Source organism: Argopecten irradians, chromosome 4 (genome assembly GCF_041381155.1).
Source record: "Argopecten irradians isolate NY chromosome 4, Ai_NY, whole genome shotgun sequence".
Classification (NCBI taxonomy): Eukaryota; Metazoa; Mollusca; class Bivalvia; order Pectinida; family Pectinidae; genus Argopecten; species Argopecten irradians.
This window is the reverse complement of record NC_091137.1, coordinates 36,020,193-36,047,948: the sequence shown is the minus strand read 5'-3', so window position 1 is coordinate 36,047,948 and position 27,756 is coordinate 36,020,193. Positions and strand designations below refer to the sequence as shown.

The window sequence follows — 27,756 nt, the reverse complement described above, 5'->3', positions numbered from 1 at the left end:
AAAATACATTTTTTATATCAAAAAGATTTATTTTTTATATAATTATGCATATCAATAAAGATATTAAACGATATTAAACGTATGAAAATAGTTTACAGTCATTTACAATAGTAAGGAGTTTGTGTACAACTTGGACAACTCTGTCCTTTAGGGACCAGTTCACCAACACTCTCTCTCATTAACCTCTCATGCGCATGCGCCATTTATAAACTTACACATTCACTTGTTCATTTTCTCTTTTCATACAATTATAAAACGAAAACACAAGCGCACATGGTGAACAATTCATTCAACAGTCACCTCGCTTTCACAGCTTAACAAGAATCATCGATACGACATCATAACATAGAATCACTCTCAGTCAATGTTATGTACATAAAATGGTAACATCTATTTCATAATGAAACATGTACCCCTGCTTGCCTACAGCACTTGGCAATGATAATAACTTCAATAGTAATCGTGCCTACCCTTATATTCACTTCCAACAATTAAATGCTGAATAACACAGTGAATAATTAAACACGTCTGAACAATAAACATTAATTAAAAGATATCAATAAATTAAAGGTTTAAAACAGTTTTGAATTACATGCTTTAACTAACAAAAAATAAATCTCGTAACTCTGACAGATTTGCTACATTTGGTTGATGGTCAAAATATCCCTGATACTGCTTCAAAAGAAATGTGCTCTTCACAAAGCAGATAAAACACTACCGAATGAACCATGTAATATTATATAATTTTTGAAGTTATCTTATCAATCACAGGTTTACAGCAATTCACAAATAAAAGATGCAGTTGATATCATAGGTACTTAGGATAGAATTGTGTTTATATTGCACAATGAGCTCGGATAGCCTATTCAGAGAACGCTTGTTTAGATGATGTTATTAAGACTTGATCAAGGCGAATAGCCCTGACAGCATGCTAACACTTGAGCCATATGACCTTTTGCCGATGATCTCGATAGTGTCTACGGAAAGTTAGCCCTCGTTATCGCTAACGATATTTCCGATGATAATGTCAATGAGACGGAATCAGTTTAGATGATTACTGTGTTACTAAGAATACCTTTCACTTGCCGAGCTTCATCACGTGACATTATCAGTAGGGAAATCTCCAGGCAGGTATGTCTTTAACACTCTGGAAAGACGGAGTATAGACACAAAGTTCTCTCTGAATCATGCACCGACAGACATTTTTGGCGCTGTAAAGAGTTTACTAATGCTGTGGAAGGTTTGAGTATGTTATTGCTCGGGCCATTTCAATTTCAAATAGTTGCGCATGACTGTAAACAAATCATTACTATGTTTTATAGCGAGCTTTATATTTGAAAACGATAAGGCACATTAGTTTTGGAGTGTTTCAATTATATAGCAATTAGACTATTTCATCATCATATGTCAAATATAATGATGCTAGAAATATCAAATTATTTACTGTCAACCAACAGAAGCACAAAATGAGAATCATAATTCGTCGTTGTGCATTTGAAAGGGAAATGGCGGTATTGCATTTTGGAATAACCCGTATACATCTTCGTTTGTTCATTTCATTTTTTGTTGAAACACGTTTTAAACCCAATTTTACCAATATGCGTACACCACAACCGGAAGTCGACATTTAAATTGTCTGCCTTGCTTCTGGAATATAAATCTTGCAGTTGATGAAGAAGACCATACAATGAATAACAAACCTCTAATTTCCGTTATGTCTCAATGTAATGTTCACTTAATAATAGTGTCCGAATTGAGATCCAAGCTTTTACATGACAAGTTTCTTGAGTTTCCAATACCTTGCCAATGCAAAATATGTCTCTACAGTCAGACGTAACACAATTGAGAGTGGCAAGAATGCAAAACTATATGTTGTTCTTGATATATGTAATGCTATATCTGAGCAATTGTGTAATTATCACTGTCTTGTGTTTGATGTCCATGATTTATTTCCTGTCCAAATTGTCCGTATGGACTTCCATAAGTCTGTTTGTCTCCTCCCAATGCCCCACCCGGTAAATTAGTCCCTCCCGTCCCTACACCCCCTCCGCCTAGTCATTGCTGCATCTGGTGGGCGTAGGGATTATGCTGCATTACGTTGTTGTATTCCTGTGCTTTAAGACGGAGACACGCGATACTGGAGCCGATGTTTGGAGGGGGTGGGGTGTAGGAGTGGTTAGCCAAGGCACAACTGTTCGATGTCGTTGAGGGGCTGTATGCGGGTGGGGCGTACCACGATAAGTTGTCACTGTTCATTGATGAAGGGCGTGGTGTGATGGGCTGTTCGATAGGTGTGTTTTCTGGCCGTCCGTACAGGTTTCCACGTTGTGCCATCATATTGCGTTCGTTTCGACGGAATTTTGCTCTTCTGTTTTGGAACCATACCTGAAGACAAAAAATATATTTCAGAAAAGAGGCAGATATAGCACACACCAAAAATAAAGAAGAATCAGTTATGAACCTTTAGGAAACTTATTTATTGTATCGATATATAAACATCTATTCCTTAAATAGACATTTTACGTGAGTCAGAAACTGTACGTGAAACGCGTATTATACGTGAGATATGTATTACACGTGAAGACGTACCTGTACTCTAGCTTCACTGAGATTCACTCTCCTCGCCAGCTCTTCCCGCACGAAGGCGTCCGGGTAGTGCGTTCTCTCAAACACTCGTTCTAATGCTGCTAGTTGTGTGCTGTTGAAAGTTGTTCTGTTTCGTCGTTGTTTTCGTCGTCGTTTACCATCTTTGTCGTCTTTATCGTCGTCATTGCCTGTAAAGATAAATAAAATATTTTAACATTTTGTGTACAACATTTTCTAGGCTGCAATGTGTAATGGCGTACACTGTTAAACGCATACTACAATGTACAAGTTGACTGGTTTATATTGAAGAATATACATCACACTAAGCGTGGTACTTTATTATGTGTTACTAAACAAGAATTTCATTCTTCATTGGATTTGATAATTTGGACTTTGCTCACGGAGTCCTCATGTTTACGAGTTGCAGATCTGTTTTGAGCGCTTGTTGGCCTATATTTACCCTAACCTAATACCATTATTGTGCCAAATCTGTTGGAGCTCTGACAATCGCCGCTATAGATTGACACTGTTTACGATCCCAACCACAATATTTGTACATAGTCCCGTCAGACTGAAGCTAATGCTGATAGCTATTGGGAAACAGCATCGAGTCATTTAATTTCATCATCATCATCATCATCATCATCATCATCATCATCATCATCATCATCATTTTAAAGCATGTAGTTTTGATATCATATTTTATATTATTTATTGGACAAAAATATAGTCTGTTCTTTGTCGTATCCTTTTAAACAGAATGGACACAGTGAAAAATAAGTACAATCCTTTTCGGAAGAATTGGACGATGGTTTAAAGAAGGATTAATTGAATGTTTAAATATCATATGAGAAGACGATATTATAAAGTTGAGATTGACTGCATGTTGAAATATTAGATGAGGCGATTCGAGGAAGACTTGTTCATTAACACCTGCTATTGAAGAGGGAAGTCCCGTTAAATACGACGGAGGATGTGTTCTGGGTACATTACAAGACCGTCGTATGTTCCCGCTGTAGTGTACTAAGTTAAATGCCCTTCACTACCCTAAAATGTCTTGTACACCATCTCCGATGAATTCGTCCCCGCAATAGAAGGGTAAAATACTGAAGTGTTATGGTACTATACGTAAGGCCTAGGTTGATGGTGGAGCTATCTTACTTACATAGAACATATGTGCATATCATAACTTATCCACTTAACCTCTCTCTACATTTCTCTTTCATCCATGACGGTTAGGCCCTACTGGTCCGTCTTGTTGGGCAAATTAAAACGTAAAAATGACATGAGAGCAATGGCGAATGGCGCCATCTTACGGCAACGACGAGAAGTGAAAACTTTCCCGGTTTCCGCAACCTCTCGACCAGATTTATTATGGTAGAGAGGAAAAATCAAATGACAGTTCCTTTATAAGTGGAACGGGTGATTTACTGGACCTTAAACACTTAATGGGAATGTTCAGTGTAAATTTATCATCTAACCTGGATCGTTCATATTCCAACGTAGCCCGTTTTCCAAAAACATCAAAGGGAGCCTCTTCAACAGGTCTGAAGATGGTTAGAAACCTTGTCAAAATATTGTCCTTTTTTATAACCCATATACATATTATCGTAGCTCAAATGTTTTATTAAAAATGATACTACCGTCACGGGTATAATATGTTCCTAAAAATACAATTGTTTATTGACTCTGAGCATGAACAATCGGGTTTATTATTGGAAACATTACTGAATGAGTTATTGAAACATTTAAATTATTTTATTGAAAGCGAAACAACACTTGAAATCTTACAGTTAAATCATACCGTCCTCTTGTTAACAGGAGAGGATGGGTAATTGGTTGAAACTATGTCTAAATCATAGGTTCTGAAATTGTTTACATGGAAATGTTAAGCATTTGAATCCAAGAACATTCTTAATAAGTGCACTTCAAAACCAACTGAAGAAATATAGCATTTAACTCAAAGAAAGCGAAACATTCAAGTAGAAAACTTTGAAATATTTGGTACCGGGACATATTACTTATATTTACATATAAACCTTTTTATAAATACTATGTACCAGTCGACAATATCAATTTATGATATCAACTGTACTTGAAAACTTTTGATGAAGATTCTACAGCGGGGAACACAGGATACAACTTCAAAGACACCGCCAGATTCACTGCAACGGTGCACAAACTACACGTGCATGCATGCTTAATATATCGGTATGCTTTCAGAGACATAGAAAACTGGCACATGTATGATATACGGAACAAGAGTGGAATTCCTCATGTATTATATATGTAGACAAAGATTCATAAAAGTATCGTTATCTTCTTCTAATAGTATCATAAAGTTATAGAACTTTGTTACGGAATTTACTCGTTTATTCTAAAAATCTTAATGAAATATTTGAAATAAAATTATCAAAGAACAATAAAAGTAATTGAAATAGTGTAAATTATTCACACACAAAAATGGAATTATCTGCAAACTTCACTAGAAATAAACTATATTTGTCCTTATAATACCTGTAAGGTGACAATGCTTTCGATTAAATCCGGTAGACATTACTAAGATGCTCAAGTCCTGACAATACAGTGACTATCACATAATAGCATGACATCTGCTATAAGAAATCCAAGGATTGATGATGCTTTATCCCTTTGATTAAAGTATTATGAGGCATTATGTGAAGACCTGCCGAATGAACCTGTATATCCATGTCGCCTGAGATTACTGTGTCAACGGCAATATACCTGATCTACATGTCTGTAATATAAGTTAATGTGTCCCTATAACATATAGAGTGATATCTTGTATGAAATATTTGCTATTTTCCAGCTCTGGTTTTCAGGAGTTGTGTCAGTGTCATACCTTCCGATACAGTGAATATGTCTTGCAAATAAAATTTCAAGAATAGTAACATCACCTCAATAATTTGTTTACAAATATTTTTAATCTTTTTTTATTTTGGAATATATCATTTTGATTAAATTTTCATTTACACATAGTATTTCCATGTTAGCTACACGAAAATAAGATCTAAATGAAAAATCAGGCTAAATTTCTGTTGTTCTACCACAAGCTCCCAACTTCTCGAAATTGCAAACGAGTATTAGCGTCTGTGCGCTGGAATCAGCAAGTCTAGAGGAGAAGTATGGAATAAGCAATAACAGTAGGGTGGTCGGCATACACCACGCGCATTTTAGTCGTCAAATAAACTTTCTTTTACAAAAATAAAGGCGAGCCATAACCACAAATCAGGAGTAAATAACTCTAAAGTATCTCTATGGCACGAGGGGGAAGTTTCTTCACGGGATCCTAACTCCTGGCCAAACGGCCTTATATACGTGTAAAACATTCTCCAATAGGCCAAGATAGACTGAGCTGTCAAACACAAGACACAGTGGAGGATCAGAGATTTATCCTCGTGCCACTTAGGCACGTGAAAATCCGCTTTGATAGGTACACAAGCGGCCCCACCATTTCTCTCCCTCTCCGTATGCCATCGTTAGGTAGAGAAAAGAACATGTGTTACCGAGGCTCAATTCACAGTTCTTGGGCCAACATCAATCAGGCCGGAATAAATCTCAGTTTTCCAAATTGACATCGATATATATTTCTGCACTAGCATCCGGGGACTCCTGTAACACATTTATGTGTTAAGTAATTCTCTTATCTTGGACCAAAAGATAATAAAAGCGCTTAGCCTCCTGTAGTGGAGCAATTCACTGACAGTGTCTTTAGACGCTTGATGCGATTACAGCAAATTTAAAGCAACTTTTATAAACGTGTTATATTTTTTGTTTACTTTCGGTTAACACAAATACACTGTCTTAATGTATTACCCATAAAGATGTCTTGTTTACAGATATCCGATTATAAGTGAGGGAAAGGCATCACGTGATTATTAATCGACTTCATATAAACGCTTACAGACTCGACTGAAAGCTGAGATTCGTAATATTCAATTGCATCAGTATCAAAGCAACGCTTCTACACGACATTTATTGCTGAAGCGTAATTAAACAATACCACGTGACCGGTAAGTGAAATACGATTAACTCTTGCCTAGAGTTCAGCCTTGTTGAGTAAAAAACATCAAAAATCATAAGGGCAGATCATCATACTTGGCTTATATTTGGCTAGTTTGTTTGACTTCAATGTTATATAAAAACAAACATTCTTTTGTGAACTAGCTAGTCTGTCTTTAAATATTGATACATCAAAATTGCTTTTATTATTAATTTAGATACGCTATATCTGGTCAATAGCATTAAGTCAAACATTATGTAGACTATTATAATTTTGTAGTTTTAAGACTCCGTAGGTAATGACAACCTGAACAGGATATAATTATCGGTATTGCCATTCTGAATTATTAAACAAAGTCTGTCTTTCATCCAAGTGTTTATGCATTTTGACCTATTATTATGAAGACATGCTTGTTCAAAAAAAGATCTGTAGCCATTTAAAGCACTCGCAAATGCAAAAAAACAAACCTTGCAATAAAAAATATAAAAAAAAACTTTTGTAATTACATGATCTTCTAAAAGTGTTTTTCGTCTGTTACCAGATACAAACGTCAGTCTTTTTTTAATAGAACTAATAGGTTAAAACGTTGTTTCGTCAATGACTCTTTATTACTTAAAAGTGCAGCGACCTGTTAGTGTTACCAAAATATGGGTCAAATAATTCACCGCGTCATTTGAAACAAATGTTATCGAAGAATAGTATGCGAAGTTTGACAACGGGATACCAGTTATCAAAGACATTGAAATGTGGAAAAACCACAGGCAGAATCGATAGACGTTTTGAAACATATTTTGCGCAATCGTAAATTCAAAACATCAACGCTACATCGTGACGTGAAAAGTTACATAACATGCTCAAAATCCATTAAATGAAACCGATGCGATGATTAAAATTTGGCCCATGGAAGTAAGGTATATATATAAAAAGTATGCAGACTAGACTAGTTATGACAGAGCTGTCTGATACATGATCATAATTTATAACCATAAACGTCACCCACTGGCATTAGATACTAGTTAACATATTCATAAACCTATAAAATGAAATCACTTCCATTTCTGTTCTCGGATATCGCCTAACGATTTCTTGTATTTTCGAGTATGAAAGAAATACACTGCGTTTTATTTAATTTACATGGGTTATAAATGTGTATAGGTTTTCAATATTGGTATCAAAATCGTAAGGGAGTATTAAAGTTCGCATGGGTTTATCTCAAAACGGTTACGGTGAGTAATTTCCTGGCATTAATTTCTCGTGCTGCTCATGCGCAGAATAAGATTCGATTGGCATCCCGCCACGAATTCACAACGTTTTAAATTAACCAAAAACTACATGCCTCCGGTATTCATTTTTTAGCTTACGCATATCAAAATCACGAATTTAATAGTATTCAAAACGGTGTCCTTGTGGCATTGCAACCTTGCTGTCTTGATTCTGGAAGGATTTCATAAGACTCGCCTTTTCTAAAAACGACATGGATGTTTAGGGTAGACCTGGTGACTCCAGACCAGAGATACCATGCAGAAATATCGCTTCTCAAATAACTTGGGAGGGACCGTGGATCAGTTTGAGAGAAGAGCCCTGATACTCTTCTCTAGGAATTGCCCGATACGCACACTTAATGATAGCTATCCGGAAAATTTCAATTCGACTTTTAATCAATACAAGAAAAATAAGTCAAACCGGAGTTAGTTTTAGCAATCGCTTACTTAAAAAAAAGAAAATATTCCAATTTTGATGACACTTCAAGTAATGTCAAGATATCATCATTTTGGAAAAGGCATATTTTTTAAAACAAAACTTGAAAAAATGAAGACAAAAAATGTCTTTATCAGTCGTAGAGATGTATGGCGGTAGGTTGGCTATAAAAGCCATGATAGTGAAATCACTCTAGATGAAACGTCGGCAGAATCACAAGATAAGATTAAAGTAAAATTTGTCTTATAACTTTTAACAAAAATTCTGAAATGTGAGCATGTTTTTAATCTATTCAGAATTAAATTTCAAATAAATAGCCTTACTGGCGAAAGGAACTTAACTTGAAATTGAAATTTGTAATTGAATAATTAATGATGTTCATTCCTTCATGGGTTTAGTTCTAGCGGTAAGCATCAGTTATACGTATCCTTCACTCGCCACAGTACACATGTGGTATACTCTCGTGATGAATGGGGATTTTCTCCACGGAATTCACGGACAAACAGCCAACGAAAACAGTTATTCATTACACTGACATAAGACTATGCGGTACAGTGATAGCAGGTCTCTGAGGAGCCTATAGATCCCCAGGGGCGCATTTCTATGGTAACTTTACTCCATTGTTTAGCAGACGCCACCCTCGGAGTACCCTATCTGGACATTCCGACCAACTCGGCCGTCTATCACTGACCGCTCTCGCTGGTCAAGATGCTGAGTCACCTGCTCAAAAGTCAGCTTTACAGCATAGCAACGATATTTCAATTTAATGAACATTTTGGGTGGATTTTAACTAATTAAGACATCACCTGTATTATTCTTTTATTTTTTGTTTACATTTTATGCACACGGCAAATAGTTTTCAGATTTCTAGCTATAATTAAGTAATTTCATAGTGCAATATGTTATGAATTATTTTGGCTGGATTTTAATTAACAAATGACTATTAATTGTATTTCAGATATTTCTAAACAGATGACAAAAACTCTAATTTCTATAGCTAATAGAGGATGAGTTTATTTTACAAATCAATAATAAACATTTTGGCGGGATTTCCAAGCGGATTACTTGTATTCATCCATGTGATGATATAAAAAACTTTCATATTAAGCTGACGTTTAGAAACAAAATTTACGGTCAGCTATCGATCTTGATGAAAAAGTCATCAAATATACCGGGAAAACAAACACTACAATAATGGTGATTGTCAATGAGTGAAACAATATCAAACTGACTATACTTTATCACGCCGGACTGAGATGACTGACAGGAGTGCGGTAGCACAACGCCGACATCTTGCATATCGTAAATATTGACATAGTTACGGCCATGGGCATCCGCCATTGTGCCAACACGTTCCCAGATTCGGACCATCGCTGGAGATTGATGAGCATGAATTGCATCTGCACGATAGTAGCGTACATGATCTTCAGGTCAAACATATTCGAAAATAAACACATGGACATGTGATATTATTCTTTTAGTTTAATTGTTATCCTTATTAATAGAAACTTAAAATCTTTGACATAATAAAACTAGACATAATGTTAATTGAGGTCCTTGAAGTGATCTGTTCGTTACATCCATTGACAACAATTTGCCAACGATTAACACTCCCCGTTAATTACTCCTCAAGGGTTAATTATTTCTCATGTTAACCTCACAAGAGAACAGTAATTGTATAATGTCTACCCTGCCATGACCTCATGGTCTAACGATATGAGTAGGCGGGAACAGGGAGGGTAGGGGGTATTTAGGGGAGGGGAGGGGGTATTTACATTGTTATCACGGGATGAGGGAGGGGGTATCAGGGTTTGGTCATCTCTATACTGATGTATATATAAGATAACAGAGTGTATATCTACGATCAACAGTACTTGGTGATCAGGTCTGGTCTTCGTGTAATAATAAATAAGACACTCCCACACTGGAACCTGTATGTATAATTAGGTCTGAATATTTAACCATGTGATCATCTAAAGTCATGCAAATTGGGCAATGGTCAATAAAATGTCATTCCTATTCAGTTAAATTTTGTTAATATTATTCAGAACAGATTTAAAATATCTGAACTCATAGAATACTTCAAGGGATATTTCATTTTTGCGAGAACACGGAAGGGAGAATTATTAGTTTAAAAATCATCTGGCAAAAAAACAAAAGAAACGAGTTACAATGTATAATTGGTCAGGGAAGAACTATAGGTTTTGTCTATGAAAACAATATTGAAAATATTTATTGTAGAGTTAGAGATACCATTTGTATAACTAAATAACAAAATGGTTTTGTAAAAATCCGATAACCGTTTTTACATATGTAAGTTAGGATTCGACAAATAGTTGCTTTGCACTATACAAAACTCGTTGACGTAGGGGATGTTAGATGTGTTTCGTAAAAGTACATGACTTTTTTGGTGTAAATAAAACATCCAACGACTAATCGAATAGATTTAATAATCCATGTCATACATCAGTATTAAAAATGTATTTCAATCTGGATTTAGACTAGGTAAAGTACTTAGAAACTGCTTTAAAATCGTTTTTGCTGCATTTTGGCATCTACGTCTTTAAGTGTAATTACGAAGATATCAAACTGGGCCTTAGGCAGACGTCCCTTGCATGTAGCATTATTTATGGTTTATAAAACAATCGTGGTCGATCTGCGTTTCGTCAGCGTTATGTTTCTTGGTTTTAATTGTCTATTTCTGACCCATATAACTCTTCGTAAAGCATCTATTATTTGTAAACCGCAGACAGATCGTGTGCCTTTTTCACAGGAATAAAATTTCACATATGTACTGGCGGAAAATTTCACACAAAAGCAGATTCGGTGTAACAGGCTTACCGACTCTAATGACTGATGATTTGTACGGCGGGAGAGAAACAGTTACCAACATGTGCAGAGAAAACAAACAAATGTTCTACATAAAAAACCGTAAACCTCAACTGCAGGTATGATACATAAAAGTAAGATTTGGAAAACCTGCGAACTGCAGGTATTTCACATTATAGCGACGCTGGGGAGCTAGCACTAAGTTGAATGTTTCAATGGGTCATCACTTGCTGTTTTATTTCAGCAAAAATATTAATAACACACTGTCAGGAGGCTTGCTTCCTCCTCTGGAGGGACCTTGTTCCTGTCTTCCTGACTGAGTCTTTGTTGTTGTAGAGCCAGAGGGAGCAATATGGATCCTCTACGCCGAGAGAGTGCCAAGGAGCGCTCCCGCTGGGACGGAAATGAACGGCTGCGTTACTCACGTAATGATGGCTAATAACGACGCTATGATGCGGAATGGCGAACATCCCATACCGCTGCGCCCCGAGAAAAAAAACATAGCCCTGTTCCCATGTTCATTGTCACAACATGATACGACGGTAGTAGAAAAATATCTGGCTACAAAAAAGGTGTTATGCTGAGACCATACGTGAAACTGAATTTTGAGCGAGGAAGACCGAAAGATACGAAAATAACATGGCTGGTAATTGGCGCGAGTCTCCGGTGCATAGGGAGGGGTTATTATTTTCAAATGAAATGGAATGTACGTCAGAGTTACTGGAATTTCTACACACATATTTCCTAATTGTTTCCAATAGTCGCATGTTGTTAAACTTAATGTTCCCATCACAATCAATTGCTAGCTTTATTTAAACGCGTGTCGCCGGGATCACTAGTTAAATGCGACGGCGGATGTTTGTGATCTGAAATGACGCAATATAAGAGTCATTAAAAAACAGAATAGGCTAATGAACGTTCCTATAGTTCCCAGAAGTATAGAAATCCAGAAATAACACTTAATAAGTTGGATGTACTTATAGTCGAAGAAAACATTCTACAATTCCCATGGCAACCATACTATGGGATGTATTACATGAGATGTATTGTTCTGACTATCTTTGACATCTATCACATTTAGAAATCGTTTTCCCGAGTAAAAATAAAATAGTTTTATAGTCCAATCAAAATATTAAGAGCTTAGGCAGTATTGTTATGATTTATACTATTATGAATACACCTGCGGATAATTAGACTTCAATTAAGTAGAATTCATATTGTAATCATTAGGTACCATTTACGTAAATTATTTTAACTAAAATATATCTAAAATGATTAAATTTTATTCACAGAGTTTAAAAATATGACCGATTTCTCTCATTACAAAACAAAATGTTAATACGAAACTATGGATCAGGATAGAAAAAACAGTATTCATCCGTGTAAATACATTTACTATAAATGGTAATTCGAAACTACTGATTAAAAAATAAAACCATTATTATTTTGCAGTGTAGCACGGTAACACAAAAGTTTGATACGAAACTACGGGGTCAGAAAATAAGACACAATTCCTCAGTGTAACTAAGTACCAAACTCACGACAGCGACGACACCCACATAACACATGAGAAGACAATGATGTTCAGTTATCATTACACATGATGTCAATCCTGGATATAGATCAATGTGAAGGTCATTGATCCACAGGAATAGGAGCACGTGACTCAATGTCAAAACCCTATTGTGACAGTAACTTTCAGATAAAGTTGTATAAAAAGATTCAGTGTAGCATTTTATTGATGCAAGAGCTGGATAGAAATTGTATATTTATTACGAATATACCTTGTGCTGCCTTTTGACTAAGTATTGTGAAATAAATTAAGGTATTCGATCAGAAATACTTGATATGAAATAAGAATTTTACCATTTTAAATGTAGAAACTGAAGTTATATTCATTTGTAATTTAATCTATTAAGCTCAAGTAAGACGATAGTATTTGCTGGAAGTTTTACAACAAAATTCACCATTATCATGAATGTTGGACAGGATCTGAGGTATTGACTTATCTGTCTTTAATTTTATCATATTTTCTTTTGTCTTTTAGGGTATGTAAACGGGAAATTTTCGATAATCATGTTAATTTTTTCATTCACAGATAGAAACAAATGTCCGATTTGTTCAATTGAAGAAAGAAATAAAGAAATAAATAAAGAAGACAAAAGCTAAACGGAGGAGAAAAATAAGAACAATGACTGGATGAAGGAGAAAGCGAAACATCTGTCCCCTGCAGTTCTAATATTGAGAGTTATCCAAGGTATCGGAGGCGTTGGTTAGGGAGGGGGTAACTTATGAGGGAGGAGAAGAAGAAACGGAACGGTGTATCAGAACTTCTGATCCGCCAGTGATAATGTTTAAACAGCGGGAAGCTAAACACACTCTGACATTAGTGGGAGTTGCATGAAGAAGAGGGGCATTTACTATCGTAAATCGCCGTACAGACATTTTTGTTAGTTTACTACTAGGTTTCTGTCTGCCTCTGAGCAGGAGAGAGCAGTTTCGGGACGGAACTATACCCTGTCACGTCATGACGTCATGCCATACTTTATGTTTACTTAACGAATTCAAAAAAATCACGGGATTAGAAACTAAAACAAGAAAATTACGACATGTGAATAATACGTTTTATGACTTTATGGGTACTCCCTAAAACGTTTCTGAAAGCCTACATAATGTACAGTATAAATTAACCGATTATCCTGCTAAGTTGTTCGCATTGTTTTTGTGGTCGTATTTCGCGTGTTGCTATTTCGCATAGTACGTTCTAATCTTCCTAAAGCTGGAAAACAATTGTAAGTGATGTGTTTATTTTTTCCATTTTTAAATTTTCGGAACAGCTTATGATTACAAATGTTGAATGCCTTAATTTAGTATTTTTTCTTGTTGATGTTGTCTGCATTTGCCTGATTCAAAGGAATTGGCGGTTTTACATTTAAAGTTATAATTTTCATAATGTGATTATGTTTGTTAGGTATATGTCGTGATAACGTGACATACTGTCTTGGAATTGTCTGTACAGTCTACAAGGTTAGGTCCACATTTATTTCTAGTATTTGAAGTCATTCGTACCCTACTGACATACGTTTGTAAGGATCTCGTGTTGCCTGGTACACTCCGTTGATATTATTTCTTTAATCCATACCACAATGGTTGGACATTTATATGTACCTGATATAGTAAAGAAGTGTCTTTAGAGTTAATTCTGGAGTGTTATAAACAGTTATATTGTTCCACGCCATATTATCATATTATGTTGATTCCTTGTTGGATATAGTTTTAATCTAGTTTACGTCAGTATAAAATGATCTGTAAATTTGTCTTAGCTGTTTTCAAATCAGATTCAGTGTCCATGAAATGCCCGACAGGTTCTATATATATTGAAGCTGTCAGAAAACGCCACAAGTCGGTCAGTTTGACATTGTACTTGACACAAGCAGGTTCTAAATGCTCAGATCACCATTGACCCATTCACTAATGACTTTTACAGTTACCCGCCCACTGACCATCGGGGCACTCTGTTCTCACGAGATCTTCATGAAATCCCCTCATTCGAACAATATGGCATACAAATGCCCCGACAAAACAGCATGGATTTAGTGTACCCTGACGGCTAATATTTCCTGCTTGAGAACATCGATTTCTGATAAAACCAACCACCGAAAACAAGCACATAGTTTTCACTCAACCAACAACAAGCGGAACTCTCTAGGGTTTGAAGAACGTAAAGACCTTCGTCGCCATGTGAACCAGGAAGGAGAGACTAAAATTCCGCCGGAGGCCGGTCTGGCTGGTGCCACTGAGACTCCCACATGTCACCGCATGCGCTTAAATTTCCTTCAAGTACCCAAGCAGTTGACCCTACACACATGTTAAAGTTGGTTTTTGAGAACATTAAGTTTCTACTTCCACGCAGATAAAAAGAAACATATATTTCCGTATTTTATAGACATTTTTCACTATCGTTAGTGATAATAAAGAAAAGTGGTTGGAAGTTGGAAGTAAATAACAGTTAACAGATATATAAGAGGTGATGTTTTCGATCTCATCCCAAACTATACGAATCCTTCACATTTTCCACTACATCCCAACGGATGCCGCTCTCTTGTCATGAAAGAACCGGAAGTGTAACAAGAGGTCATAGTAAAGGTCAACTATAACGGTGTGAATGAGTGTAGAAAAACCACAAATGTTGCTTAGAATATTTGTAAAGAATAGAGCGGGGTTTATCTCAGTTTGGTACACGTAATGGTTTGTTAAACGTGTTGTGTGTCATGATTTGCGGTTCACAAGATCGTGTAAAGTTTTAAAGAAAACAAAACAAAAATCAAAGATTTCAAACGTTCTACACGAGTTTTCAATATGAAATGAAGACACAGAAGTGACGAGGGAAAATGTCCTCTACCTTCTGAAATGAAGATCTTTGTTTTTAGAAACATTCTGCCTTATACCTCACTATTGGAAACAAATTTTGGCCATGGTGTCATTGGATACTCAAGATGAATGTGCTAACAAATTTAACAAATCTAATATGGCCGCCAGTCGAACGTTTTGTTAGATTGGTCAAAAAATGCAGTTGACACAACTACGGACCAAGGGTAACCTATAAGGTATACAAATTAACTTAGTTTAAAATATCATATTCTATAATGTTTACCTGTTATAATGAATATTTACAAATCTGATATTATGTATATGATATGTTCGGGTTTTGGTAGTTTCAGTATTATTATACGTATACTTATATTTCAATGGTTTGCTGTAATGCATTTATACATGAATATGTAGCAATTAATCTCGTGCAACATCTATTCAAGTATATACACCTGAAACTCCACACGTACACGACCTGCATCCTATGACTGCACTGACATATCGTGTAAAGGATCTGGTTTCATCGCGATTTCTCCCCCTCCCTAATTTTCCAGGGTCGTGCAGACTTGTCTACCAGCCCTGCATCAGGAGGATATTTGACGCGACTTACAATTAGGGACCACAAAGCTACTCTCTGTGGTGAAATGGATGTAGAGTACACGTGGATGTGTGGTTAAGTGTAAGGTCAGGTAAAAATCTAAGTAACATACATATATTATAATGTACCTTGATACAACTTTAGTGTTTGAATTTTCGGTTTTGATTTCATATTTACATTTTGATAATTTTAGGTGGAAAGTCTATGCAACATTCATGTTATTATGTACCTTGAGACATTCTTTTCGGTTTTGATTTTATATTTAATTTTTAAAAGAAATATTATGCATAGCGAAAAATGTTATGAAAAAACCTGAGGAGAAAAACACAATGAAAACAACAGTATTTTACTTCTGAAAGGTAATCTAGTGCAATGCTATAAGAACTTAATCATGTCTGTTCAAATTGGCTGGCGCCATGAATACCTGTATGGTTGACAGCCTAAGGAGGCAAAGACAAAAGGGGGATTTCTACGGAACATAATTTTAACTTGTATCTGAGAACTGCCAGTCAAGCACCCTAAATTGTCATGATATCGAGGAGGAAAGGTTGAATAATTATTTTTTATCTTATCTTTAAAGAGGGAAATAAAAATTGTAAATTGTGCACGGTTGTTCCGTGGCAATATAGCTTCAGCGATCTATCCTTCCTCGTATCGCATCCCTATCTTATTCCCTAACGTATTGGTCTCGTTAGAAAATAGATGGATTTTTCTAGACATTACTCGGGTATCACTGAACAGATAAGAGACGCTACACCATAAATTTACGGTAATGTAGACAAGTTTTAGACGAGAGGAAAAATGTGTAAATTGTCTAAGGGACTTATTAAATACACTCACAACAGTTATATGTATGGATTCGGACACGGAATGGTGTCATTCAGTTCTAAATAAGCCTAGAACGATCTTGTACATTACACATCTAACAGTTATAATCGACTACATGGATGATTTAGTTTTGTATCCGTTTCCAAAAATAGTCATAAACAAGATTGATCCATGTACTTCTTTGAACCTTTAAAACGTTGAAGCATCCAATAATTCTCTTTTTCAATATTATCTTGGATCGTATTTCTTAGTTTAAACGAGAATTGGAAATAAATATCAATAGTACATGGATACAACTTAACTTGATTACGAGAAAACGAGGGTATAAAAATGATAATATTATTAAATTGAGAGCCCACTAAAACAGTTATGATTTTTAAATGGTATTAATCAATAAAAACGAAACTAAGTATTACCTAAATATTGTTTTTTTTTTAACTCAGATCAGTTTCATAATTACTTTTAATTTTACTTATACGTGGTGTTCTTACGATCATCCTTGTTGTTTTTATAGTAGAAAACAGCATGTTTTCTGTATATTTAGTTCACACATCAACTCACAGAAGTCCTACTTCTTAATGCGTTCGTGTATTGGATTAAGTTTACAATTCAGTACATTCTTATTGCCGTATTTTTATGTTTATATTTACAAAACAAAAACGATGACCTTTACTGGTAATATTGTCGGTACTTTAAGTGCAAACTTATTTTTAGTAATCGGAGCAATATATTACATAATGTATATTTACATTTAATTATCAGAGATATTACCCAAGTTATACCACAAATATTTATGTCTGGAAACCAAACAAATATGTTACTGTTTCAGCTCGTCATATAATTAATGATCTCAGTGAAACGATCCACACCATTTGTAATTAAGCTGACCTTCCATGTGAAATCAATCACAATTGTTATTAAGTGTTATCACAATCTACATTTAGAATACACTAAACCTTTACCTATAGAGTGGTTGTATTAGTAAAAGAGTACAGCTATCCGTTTGACAATAGAAAACATTTCAACAATACAAACAATAGCCCATTACGGAAAAAAGATTAGACATATATATCACTCTTAAATTTAGTGTTATGTCGAAGTTTATCACTACCGACTCAGCAGAGAGATTAGGTCGGCGCATGTTTAGAGATTACTACGCGAGCCGAAGGGCATTTATCGTATTGTATTCCGCCGCCAATAAAACAAAAACACATTAGTTGTCTTAGTGCAGACATCGGGTGTCAATTTCGGGTGAAAAAATAGCTTAACACTTCGACAAGGAGCGATAGAAAATCTCAAAGTGTGTAGGAATAATTAAAGGGCATTTAAGCTAAAGGCGTATATATGAGAATGGTACATAAGGTTCTATTGTTAAAGCAAGTAGTCTAAAAACAACAAAATATAAGTGCATATAAACTAAATATATTCTTAACAAATGATATCAACGTAAAATAGCATTGTTTTGAAATACCGATCGCTCATACGTCAAATAGAGTGTGCACAATGATTTGGTTTGAATATCTAAGTCAGAAAAAAGAATTTTCTACCACTGAATAGACCAGTGTTCCCATATGTTTTAAAATGAAGATATTTTATTGCTGCTTGAAATATAAAAATACATTATTTTCCAATGTAAAAGCAAACATGCTATTTATCTGAAATATTTTCAATTCAATCTTTATGTTTTTGTACAGTTCAGATTAGAACCGGTAACTTGAGGGAAAATGATAAGAATTAATGATAGCATTTTAGAAACATTGAAAAAACCTACATTGATACGGACAATGTTTTGCTTGATGACGTTATAAATTGTGCACATAAACACAACAAACAAAAATGATACTGATTTGATTACACGATAATAAAACAAAGACATTATAAATGCCTTCCAAATACATAAAATAAAAATTGATATACTCGACCAATATATAGTGACCTAGGATATTACGTATTGAGAAACATCACTTTATTAATGAGTTAAAGAGTCTTGTACAATTTGGTGATTATCCGGAAAATGATTCCCAGTTGTAAACCCACCCATTATAATTTCCACATCATTATGTACGGTATAGGCTTATGGAGTGAGTGGGACAGCTACTACTGCTCGTAAACCTGGTGCCCCGTTCTGGTGGCATTTCACGGTTTCTACACGCTTGTCTAAGTAAATAAACCCATGAAAAAGTCATCACAGCTCGACTGTGGGGCCAAACATTGGAATATAACACTCAGGTTTATGTGTCTTACACACACTGAGTGAAAGGCGAGAGCCGTAATGGAGAAAGCAAAAGTGTATACTCTCTGCCATCTTTTCTCTCTTCATACCCAAGATACGGTGATCTCAAGTCCCTTCCGAGACAATGTACACGGACAATAAGTGGATAGTTCTACTACGTCAGAAAATATCTTCCTTCTTAATGAAGCATATTCAACGTTTTGGTTTATTCATTTAACATTATTTTTATAAATGCCAAAATACATGCACAACGAAAGGAGGTAACATTAATGTAGAATGTACAAATGTATCGGTCAGAATAAGTTTTTTCACAACTTTCCAAAGATTACTTATATATTTTGAAGTACCAGGTAAAAAGGTTGTTACAACATTAACACTGTAAATTCATATTTTATATATCTCAGTTGATAAGATAACAAAAATACCATAAATAAATATAAATCAATGAAAAATAAACTCTGTACGAAAGGTATTTTATCAATTAACATTATGAGCAGTATGCAAGGTAAGAATGATCTCGTAGATAGTTTCTATAGAAAATAGTTAATATATAAAAGAACATTATTTCTGATCTGCATAAGAGTTGGGTGAACACATTTCCTATCAGTGTGATATTGTATTATGTAATGTATATTGTAATAGGTTGCATTGTTAAATGATAATATGGACAAAACCTCACCATATGGTCAGCATCAGTGGAACATGACCGCCGATAGGATATCATGACAGCTATATGGCAAGGGTATGTTATTTCATCTGCCATATTGATTCTTTATATATGTCATATTGGCGGCATGACGTAATTCAAAAGCATTTGATAAGAATATTTATCACCCAAATCATAACATTGACGTATGTGTTCATTCGATTGAAGTTTATTTTCCCATGGACAAAATGTTCTTAAGAAACCACAATTCATCCATATAATTTTCCCAGCCCCAAATTAATCTCGACAAATCCCCATGCGATTTCAATGTAAAGATAAACGTCATCGAAAGGAAGAGTAAAAAGAAAGTGACATATACGAAAAAAAAAATTAATTTAAGTGTTGTATTTAGATGTAGGTTTAGGGATGTCATTCAAAATATTTTAACGGAAGACACATGTTTGACTATTTTCTTGTAGCATTCAACATTCTATATAAGCACAATTAATTTCATACCATTATCTAATCAAATCACAAATTCCTTTATTTCATATTGCAAATATCATAATTATGAAATCCTTCGTCAAACTGCCGGGTATTATTTGTCACTTCTAATTAACAACATTTTGAGACATAACGTTGTATAAATAACCTTCTGACACTACAGGCAAGACCCAATGTATGAATGAGGCTGACATTGAATATCTCTAATTAACTCCTGTTCGTGTTATTTAACCTAACAAGTCCGGATCGCCAAAGAAACGTTCCAACACGTACGAAGGAAGGTTTTGTTTATTATTTTCTGCGAGAACATACGTTTTAGATTAAGTGTGTCAAATGTGACGTTGTACTAAAACACTTCTTATAACATAAATGTTTCTTCATTTTGGGATTCGATATTAGATATGTACCCAGAGTTTGGTGCGTGATTGAAAACTAGGTTATTTTTTAGGATCTGTTTAGCTAAGTAAAAATGAAATAGAAAATATCATGTAAAACCCAAAACTAAAAATCAAATAGGATAAACTGTTGTTGAATTATAGTCCAATAACAACATCTTCTTTATATCTGATAAATGGCAAGGATAATGAAACCTGTTAATAGCTGACGAATCCCCAAAAGCAATGTGGTAAATACTTACCATCAAATCTCTTGTATATCTTTGATATATGTGTATGGCCTGCTTAAAACAGACCTCTCAACAGGGTATCCCTACCCTTTAATTAACCAACCATAACAAACAGGTAGATATATCAATTATCAAAACAAACAGATTTCTGAAATTGGCATATTCATTATTGGGCATGCATAACCCTTGAAACAGCTGCATTCATACATTGCTTCATGTATATACTAGAGCAACCAGACTGCACTCATAGTAACTCAACACACGTGAAACTAATTTCTTACACTGTTGCTAATTTGTGTGACAGATTTTCCCGCGGTATTAATTGAGTAAAGGTATGCATGAATGAAATCAATTTACTAAAGTATGTGTGTAAATGTCAAAGATATTTATGCAGATATTCAATTCACAAGTTTTCACATAGGCTACATAAACCCATTTAGACTACATAAATATTTATTCTAATGCTAAGTTATGTTAATTTCTTCCGACATTGTACGCAAACAAACTTTTCTAATGCTGTGACCAATGATACTGAACACACTGCATTATAGGAATTCAATAAAAACATATTAAATATGCAGATACCATTCGGCCTATTCAGGGTCACACAGGCGCTTAAATTAATTATGACTGATACTATATCCCTACTTAATTAACTAATAGATAAATTTAAAGTAGCATATATAGTTCAACTTCCTTGCTTATTTAAAATGGATTATAAGTCATAAAATAATCCTAATCATCAAATTGCTAGCATAAAAACTATATCCCAGAATGCTATAAATTCGACCCAGTGTCAGATAGCACATGCACTTTTAATTTAGCTGTGTATTAAACAGGTGCGAAGCATGATTTGTTTATCGTGTTAATTGCCTGTCATTCCCTGTAAACACATTTGTATGTCTACTCACTAAAAGATGTACTTTAACACTATAGATAATATACGGTTGTCACTACCCTAACATAGATCAGTACACGAACTTATTGACATTATCTATGATACCCCCATGAAAAAGCCAACCTCCGATGAAGTTATGAGTAGGAGGAGACATCAAATAATCCGTCCAGTTTCATCTTGATCGGCCTAGGAATAAAAAGAATAGATGAAGCCTTTGAGAGTGAGTACAAGGATGAGTGTTCCGTAAAAGTAGGAAAAAACCAAGCGTGCGTAGTATTAGTATCTGTTCGTCAGGTATTAGCTGGGAATGGTATTAAAAACAACAACTAAACTTTCTTTCCTTTTATAAACAAAACAATAGCATCTTCTTATGACGATTAAAGTTAATGGTCCGATATAGCGAATATATTACTTTTTTGTTTACAATTTGGACAATATGGTAAGATAAATTCCACGTGTTTGCTGTTTTGAAGCTATCAATGCAGTGTACCATGGTGTTGATAACAGATGCGCTACTGGTAAGAACAATCTGTTTGATGACATTACGTATTTATGGGTGAATTATGTGCTCTATTGTCTAAGTTTCGCTTTGATCTTATTAATAGCGTTGTACTGCAGTGGCTGGTACAATTTTATGGTTATTGTGTATTAGTTTTCAACCTAGCGACACATAATTTAGATATTAATCCTTCTTGCCAGCAAATATCTATTTTTGAATTTTAAAATTACTTGTATTGTTCTAATATTTGCAGATATTGGCATCATGCACATATGTTTCGTAATGCTTATATTCAATAATATAGCCGGATATAATCACCAGCGCCATGTTGAAATATTCAATAGAGATTGAGATTGCTATCTTTAAAAGTACAAGATGACGACATTTCAAAGGAAAATGTATGAATTCTTATTTTGTTATTCTTATGTTATTCCCATCAAACAGCAAGTTAGCATTATTAAGCTAGTTTGAATAGTGATCCTAGTAAAATGGGCTCATTAAACTATCATTTATAGCTTTAACTTTATCAGAACATTGTTTCTGTTTAGTACTTCCTGGAGAAATGAACAATCTATTCTCATTTTATCAAAACCATCCCAAAAATCCTTATAGAAGCCAATATTTCTTCATTGCTTTCATTGTAGTTGCCATACCAAAACTGTATACCCATCACCATGGTTTCTGTGTGTGATATGTCATCACTTCTTGGGTATTAGACGTCTGATGTAAATAACCTCGAGTCATCGGGTTCATTGATTGGCTTGGAGAGTTTATGCTACTGTGTAGTCTTTTGGGGCGATACGATCGGAGAGCTCGACCCGATAGCATGCTGTATATACATATTAAACTGGTCTATCTCTCGACGATCACCAAATAAAAATACACAAAACAGAATATGTCGACGAGTAACACAGCTAATAAATATATTCTCCCGGCGCGGAAATTGTTTGCTTGCTGTTTTAAACAAATTATTTGATTTCATAGTAGGGGTTTTAATAATTATTTGATAATATATCTTTAGGATACCAGCATGAAATATGAGATAAGTATTTATGTATAAACCAGAACTGCTATTGAAGTCTTCCACACAAATAAATACTCAGTATGATAATTTTATATCTCACTGCTTATAAACAGTTTCTATATTTCTAAAATATAAACTTTTAATCTGAAACTGCTTTATTGATATTGAGTCTGAACAAGAACTTCTAATTTTTGTTTAATAGCTTAATCCGCATCATTATAGCATTATAGCGAGTTAAACTAACAAGAAAATAAACCCAATGATATCTGTGATACCTGGGGAGGAGTAAATAGATAGATAAGTATATAGACCACAGGTGGATATATACATCTCTTTATGCCTAATTTACCACTGTCTTACCACCGCCAAACTCTACATGATGGAGCTTACAATAACTTTTCCTTCTGTGAGTCTCATCGGGGTCCCTACATAGATATAACCACATGTATAGTTATTCTTGTTGTACTATTCATTTCATTTATTTTGGTAACGATGCATGTTTCAAATGCATTTATGTATTTTTCTTAGTAAACACAATTGGAAATTACTGTAATGTATTGAATATGATATAGTTTAAACCGACTGAGGACGAATTGTGTCTAACGACTTATTTCTCTCACCATTCTCTTCAATATGTTTTAAAAAATTATTACTTTTTCAATATACATTGTAATAGTCATCAACACGAATGAAGTTCTTACTGCATATTTTATTTATATATCAATAACATATTTTCAATTAAAATGTAAAATTGAAATACCTTAAGGTATGGTTTGATTGAATAACTAAAAGCAAAACAAGTATGTAAATTTTTAGATAGGGTTGCCACATATTATTGCATGATAACCTAGAATGCGATATTTTATTGTTAGATTATTAACGTTTAGTTGAATATATATAAGTTAATATGTATTTTTACATATAGATAATATTTACATATCACTTCGGTGATACTGAAAGTTAAATTCAGCAGGTGAATATATTTCTTTGATATGTCATTTCTGTAGTTCGGAGAAAATAAACAAATAATCTATCTATATGTAAAAGGAAACCAACTTTGGTTTTTACAGGCATGAAAGGGCCACCACCATCAATGGAGAAACCTTGACCATCCTATAGAGTCACTTCTCTTTACACTCCAGCTATACCGAAATACATAATAATAGGGATCTCCTATTTCATAATACTCGTCTATCACTGTAAGTAATATACCAGAGACGATTGCTATATGAAATATAATATTTATCTTTCCTAACATAAATTGATGTCAGGATTATATAAAGTGTAACATCTATATATTTATTATAATTTTCCAATTTCAAAATTGATAATATCCCTCTTTACAATTTAGGAAAATTCGATAACACGGACGAATTTAGAATTAAGAATTCGGATACTATTAAATTGTTTCATCAGTATTTCATTTCATACATTATATCATATGTATATATTTACAATAACATGATTTTCTCATACAACTGACATCAAAAACAATGTAACCAGCTTTTAAAGTGAGTTGGCTTTACTTTGAGAATACTTATGTTTGTTTTTACTACGACATGGTGGATAATTTAAAAACAACACTTAAAATTAATTACGTTTTAACGGCCTACGTTTTTAGCCTCACCATCCTAATCTTTCTTATAGTTACCAAAGGCCAGAGAGAATGGGTATAAAGGAGTTTTCGGTAGCAATGCTGGTATTTCGTGGTGAACACGTGTTGAGGTGAAACTGGAGATCGTGGGCAGAATTCTGTGTGTATATGACGACTCTCATCATGAAACACACACAACATACGAAGAGAGGTGGCAACGTTTATTTAGCCGAACACAAAATGTACGCTGTATCCATGGTCGGGATCAGCCAAGAGGAGATCATCGTTTGTTCATGGCTCTAACAAATGTACATTGATATCAGCTATAAGGAATCAATGTTTTTCCTTTTTCCGATAATATCAAAAAATATATTACATGGTTATATGTAGTATTTATAGTGTTTTCTTGTAGCCATTTTGTTAAACGTACTTGTTTGAACCTGTTGATTAGTGTGTTGATAAACCCCCCTTAGTAAACACATGTATCACCCGTCATATGAAAAAATGTTGTATTATTTTGTCCATCTCTCTAAGTTACTTTAAAACATAGTGTCATTTAAAAATCGCCCCAAAACGTGGTAAATTTCACAACATTATCATTTAAAGCTTATCTTTGTGCATTACTTATTTCAGAAAAGTATACATGAATTAATGATATTTGTAATGATGTACGTTATAATATATCTTGAAATAAAACCTTGAAAAATAAATCGCATAATGAAATATTATTATTAATACGGAGTAGGCAACATTTTAAAATTCATATTAATTATCCAATTAAAAGAAAACAATAATGAAAATTGTTATGGTGTGTTTTAATTCGTTCTAATTGCAGTAATAAAATAATACTATTATGATAACAAAGTCGAATGATTTGAGTTTACAAGTTAAAGTAATTACAGTCAATTAGTTATTATCAATTATCATTCTTTTCTTAAGTGGGCCCAGTTATAAACGGTAGAATCACAGTGTTTATATAGTATAATCTAATTATTGAATTATATCTGCCAGAAATGGTTAGGTTGACAGTGTCGATTCCGCTTTTCTATAACAATTTAGCGAATACAACTTTATGTGATTTAATAGTATTTCTCTATTGTTACATTTTTCTTTAACCGAATAAAATGTTCTATTCACGTTTTCTATCAATAATGAGTCGCTATACTAATGTCTTATAGGTAATATATTTAATTAAGCCAATAATTTCTTTTTATTATTACAACTTTAAAAAAAAAAATGAAATCACCGACACTTTTATGTAATATTTTAGAGAAATAAAATCGTGATTATCATCTTTGAATATCTGCGGTTTTCCATAATTTTGAAATCAACAAAAATAACCACAAAACGAGAGACAATAAGGGGACATCAATTAACATCTATGGTTAGCCTAATTACCTGCGGTTTTCCATACATAACTAACATCAACAAAATTTGACCACAAAACCGGGGACAATATGGGGACACACTAAGCCTATACGAACATTTTTATAAATTACGCATGGCAATAATACACTATTGGATGGTCAGCGAGAGCTGTGCAGACACAAAACAAAAGAGAGTATATTTTATGATTTTACCCGATGGTCAATGTCTAATATACAGACTCGAAACGAAATACACTAAGTGGACATGCGATATGCACATTTTATAATTTACTGGAAGGTCAATAAGCGCTGTCGAGACACTTACTTTGTGGCGAGTCTTTTGGTTGTTGATTTTGTCCGTTTCGGTCCTGTGGACTAGGTGGGTCGTCGCCTAGATCTGTCAGTCCCCCATTCGGGGTGCCGTTCAAGTTTGGGGTACATGCTTGCGTAGGTAGACCCGGTTGTGGATCTGTGTTCGCGTACATAGCACAATTTTCACTTGGTAATTCCTCTAAGTCCAATAAGTGGCTAACTGAAAAATTGGCCTTGTTATTTTGTAGTGCGTTCTGATATGCGGCAACTTTGTCAAAATTGTTCGCAAATTGATGCTCTGCTGATGTGGCTGATAGGGTATAACTACTCATTTTCTCACACGAATGAGAAAATCAAGCCAGGTACTCGTTATTAACGAACAATCAATTCTGAGTTACTGCCCTGGATTAAGTGTAACAAGTTTCCTGGGTAGACATATGAACTGGCTCCTCAAGAGTGGATCGTAATGAAGCGGAGGTCCTTTTCTAATGATCCTGTGTTTCGGCCTTATCTTCAGATTTATCACTCTTTAAGAGAGCGCTTGGCTTAGCTTGATAAAACCAAGAGACACAGAGGCAGGAATCAACGCTATATAATGCGTATATGAGGGTAAACAACAGCGGGTAAGTGAAAATGCTGTTGAAACTGATACTACAAACACTGGGAAGGAGGTTCCTCCTAGTACACCATGTGCTTCCAGGAGAGCAACATGACGTGCCGTCAGCATCCAGATGAATCAGACTGGCCAGTTCACAAAACGATAGGCGGGGCCTAGATTTTAAAACTCCGCCCCAAAAATAACGTAAGATCAAGACGTTTATTTTTTTCTTATGTATTTTTGAATAGAATGTAAAACACTTAATAAAGGAATAGTTAAAAGATAACTGTGAGGTCCTACACCACATTTAACAAGCACTTAGTGTATTATCAAACTGTCCAAGAACATTTTTGCTGATAATTACCTATAGTATATTATGCCTATATACTTTTGATAGCATTCATTAAAGTAAAAGTATTGACATTATGTTCAATTAAAGACTTTTTAATCATAGGAAAAATGCAAATTATCTTTTCCTGGGTAGCGAATTACGTGCCGCTCTCCACACATATTGTGACCAGG

At 34.5% G+C, this 27,756-nt stretch overlaps 1 protein-coding gene across 1 annotated transcript; it reads right to left on the bottom strand.

Annotated features, from left to right (window-relative positions):
- On the bottom strand, nucleotides 1-27,287 carry LOC138321485 (paired mesoderm homeobox protein 2-like). Its single transcript, XM_069265210.1, has 3 exons — nucleotides 26,650-27,287; nucleotides 2,590-2,774; nucleotides 1-2,385 (listed from the first exon to the last, which is right to left on the bottom strand). Exons 1-3 carry the CDS (start codon nucleotides 26,966-26,968, stop codon nucleotides 2,056-2,058), a joined length of 834 nt encoding a protein of 277 aa, XP_069121311.1. The 5' UTR covers nucleotides 26,969-27,287; the 3' UTR covers nucleotides 1-2,055.
- Between the last annotated feature and the right edge of the window lie 469 nt (nucleotides 27,288-27,756).

What these genes read in the sequence shown, in the direction of transcription:
- LOC138321485 (XM_069265210.1), bottom strand. Translation starts at nt 26,968, where the DNA reads ATGAGTAGTTATACCCTATCAGCCACATCAGCAGAGCATCAATTTGCG. An exon ending in ACCAAAAGACTCGCCACAAA is followed by an intron (nt 2,775 to 26,649) that starts GTAAGTGTCTCG and finishes TTATCTTTACAG; the next exon opens with GCAATGACGACGATAAAGAC. An exon ending in TCAGTGAAGCTAGAGTACAG is followed by an intron (nt 2,386 to 2,589) that starts GTACGTCTTCAC and finishes TTTTGTCTTCAG; the next exon opens with GTATGGTTCCAAAACAGAAG.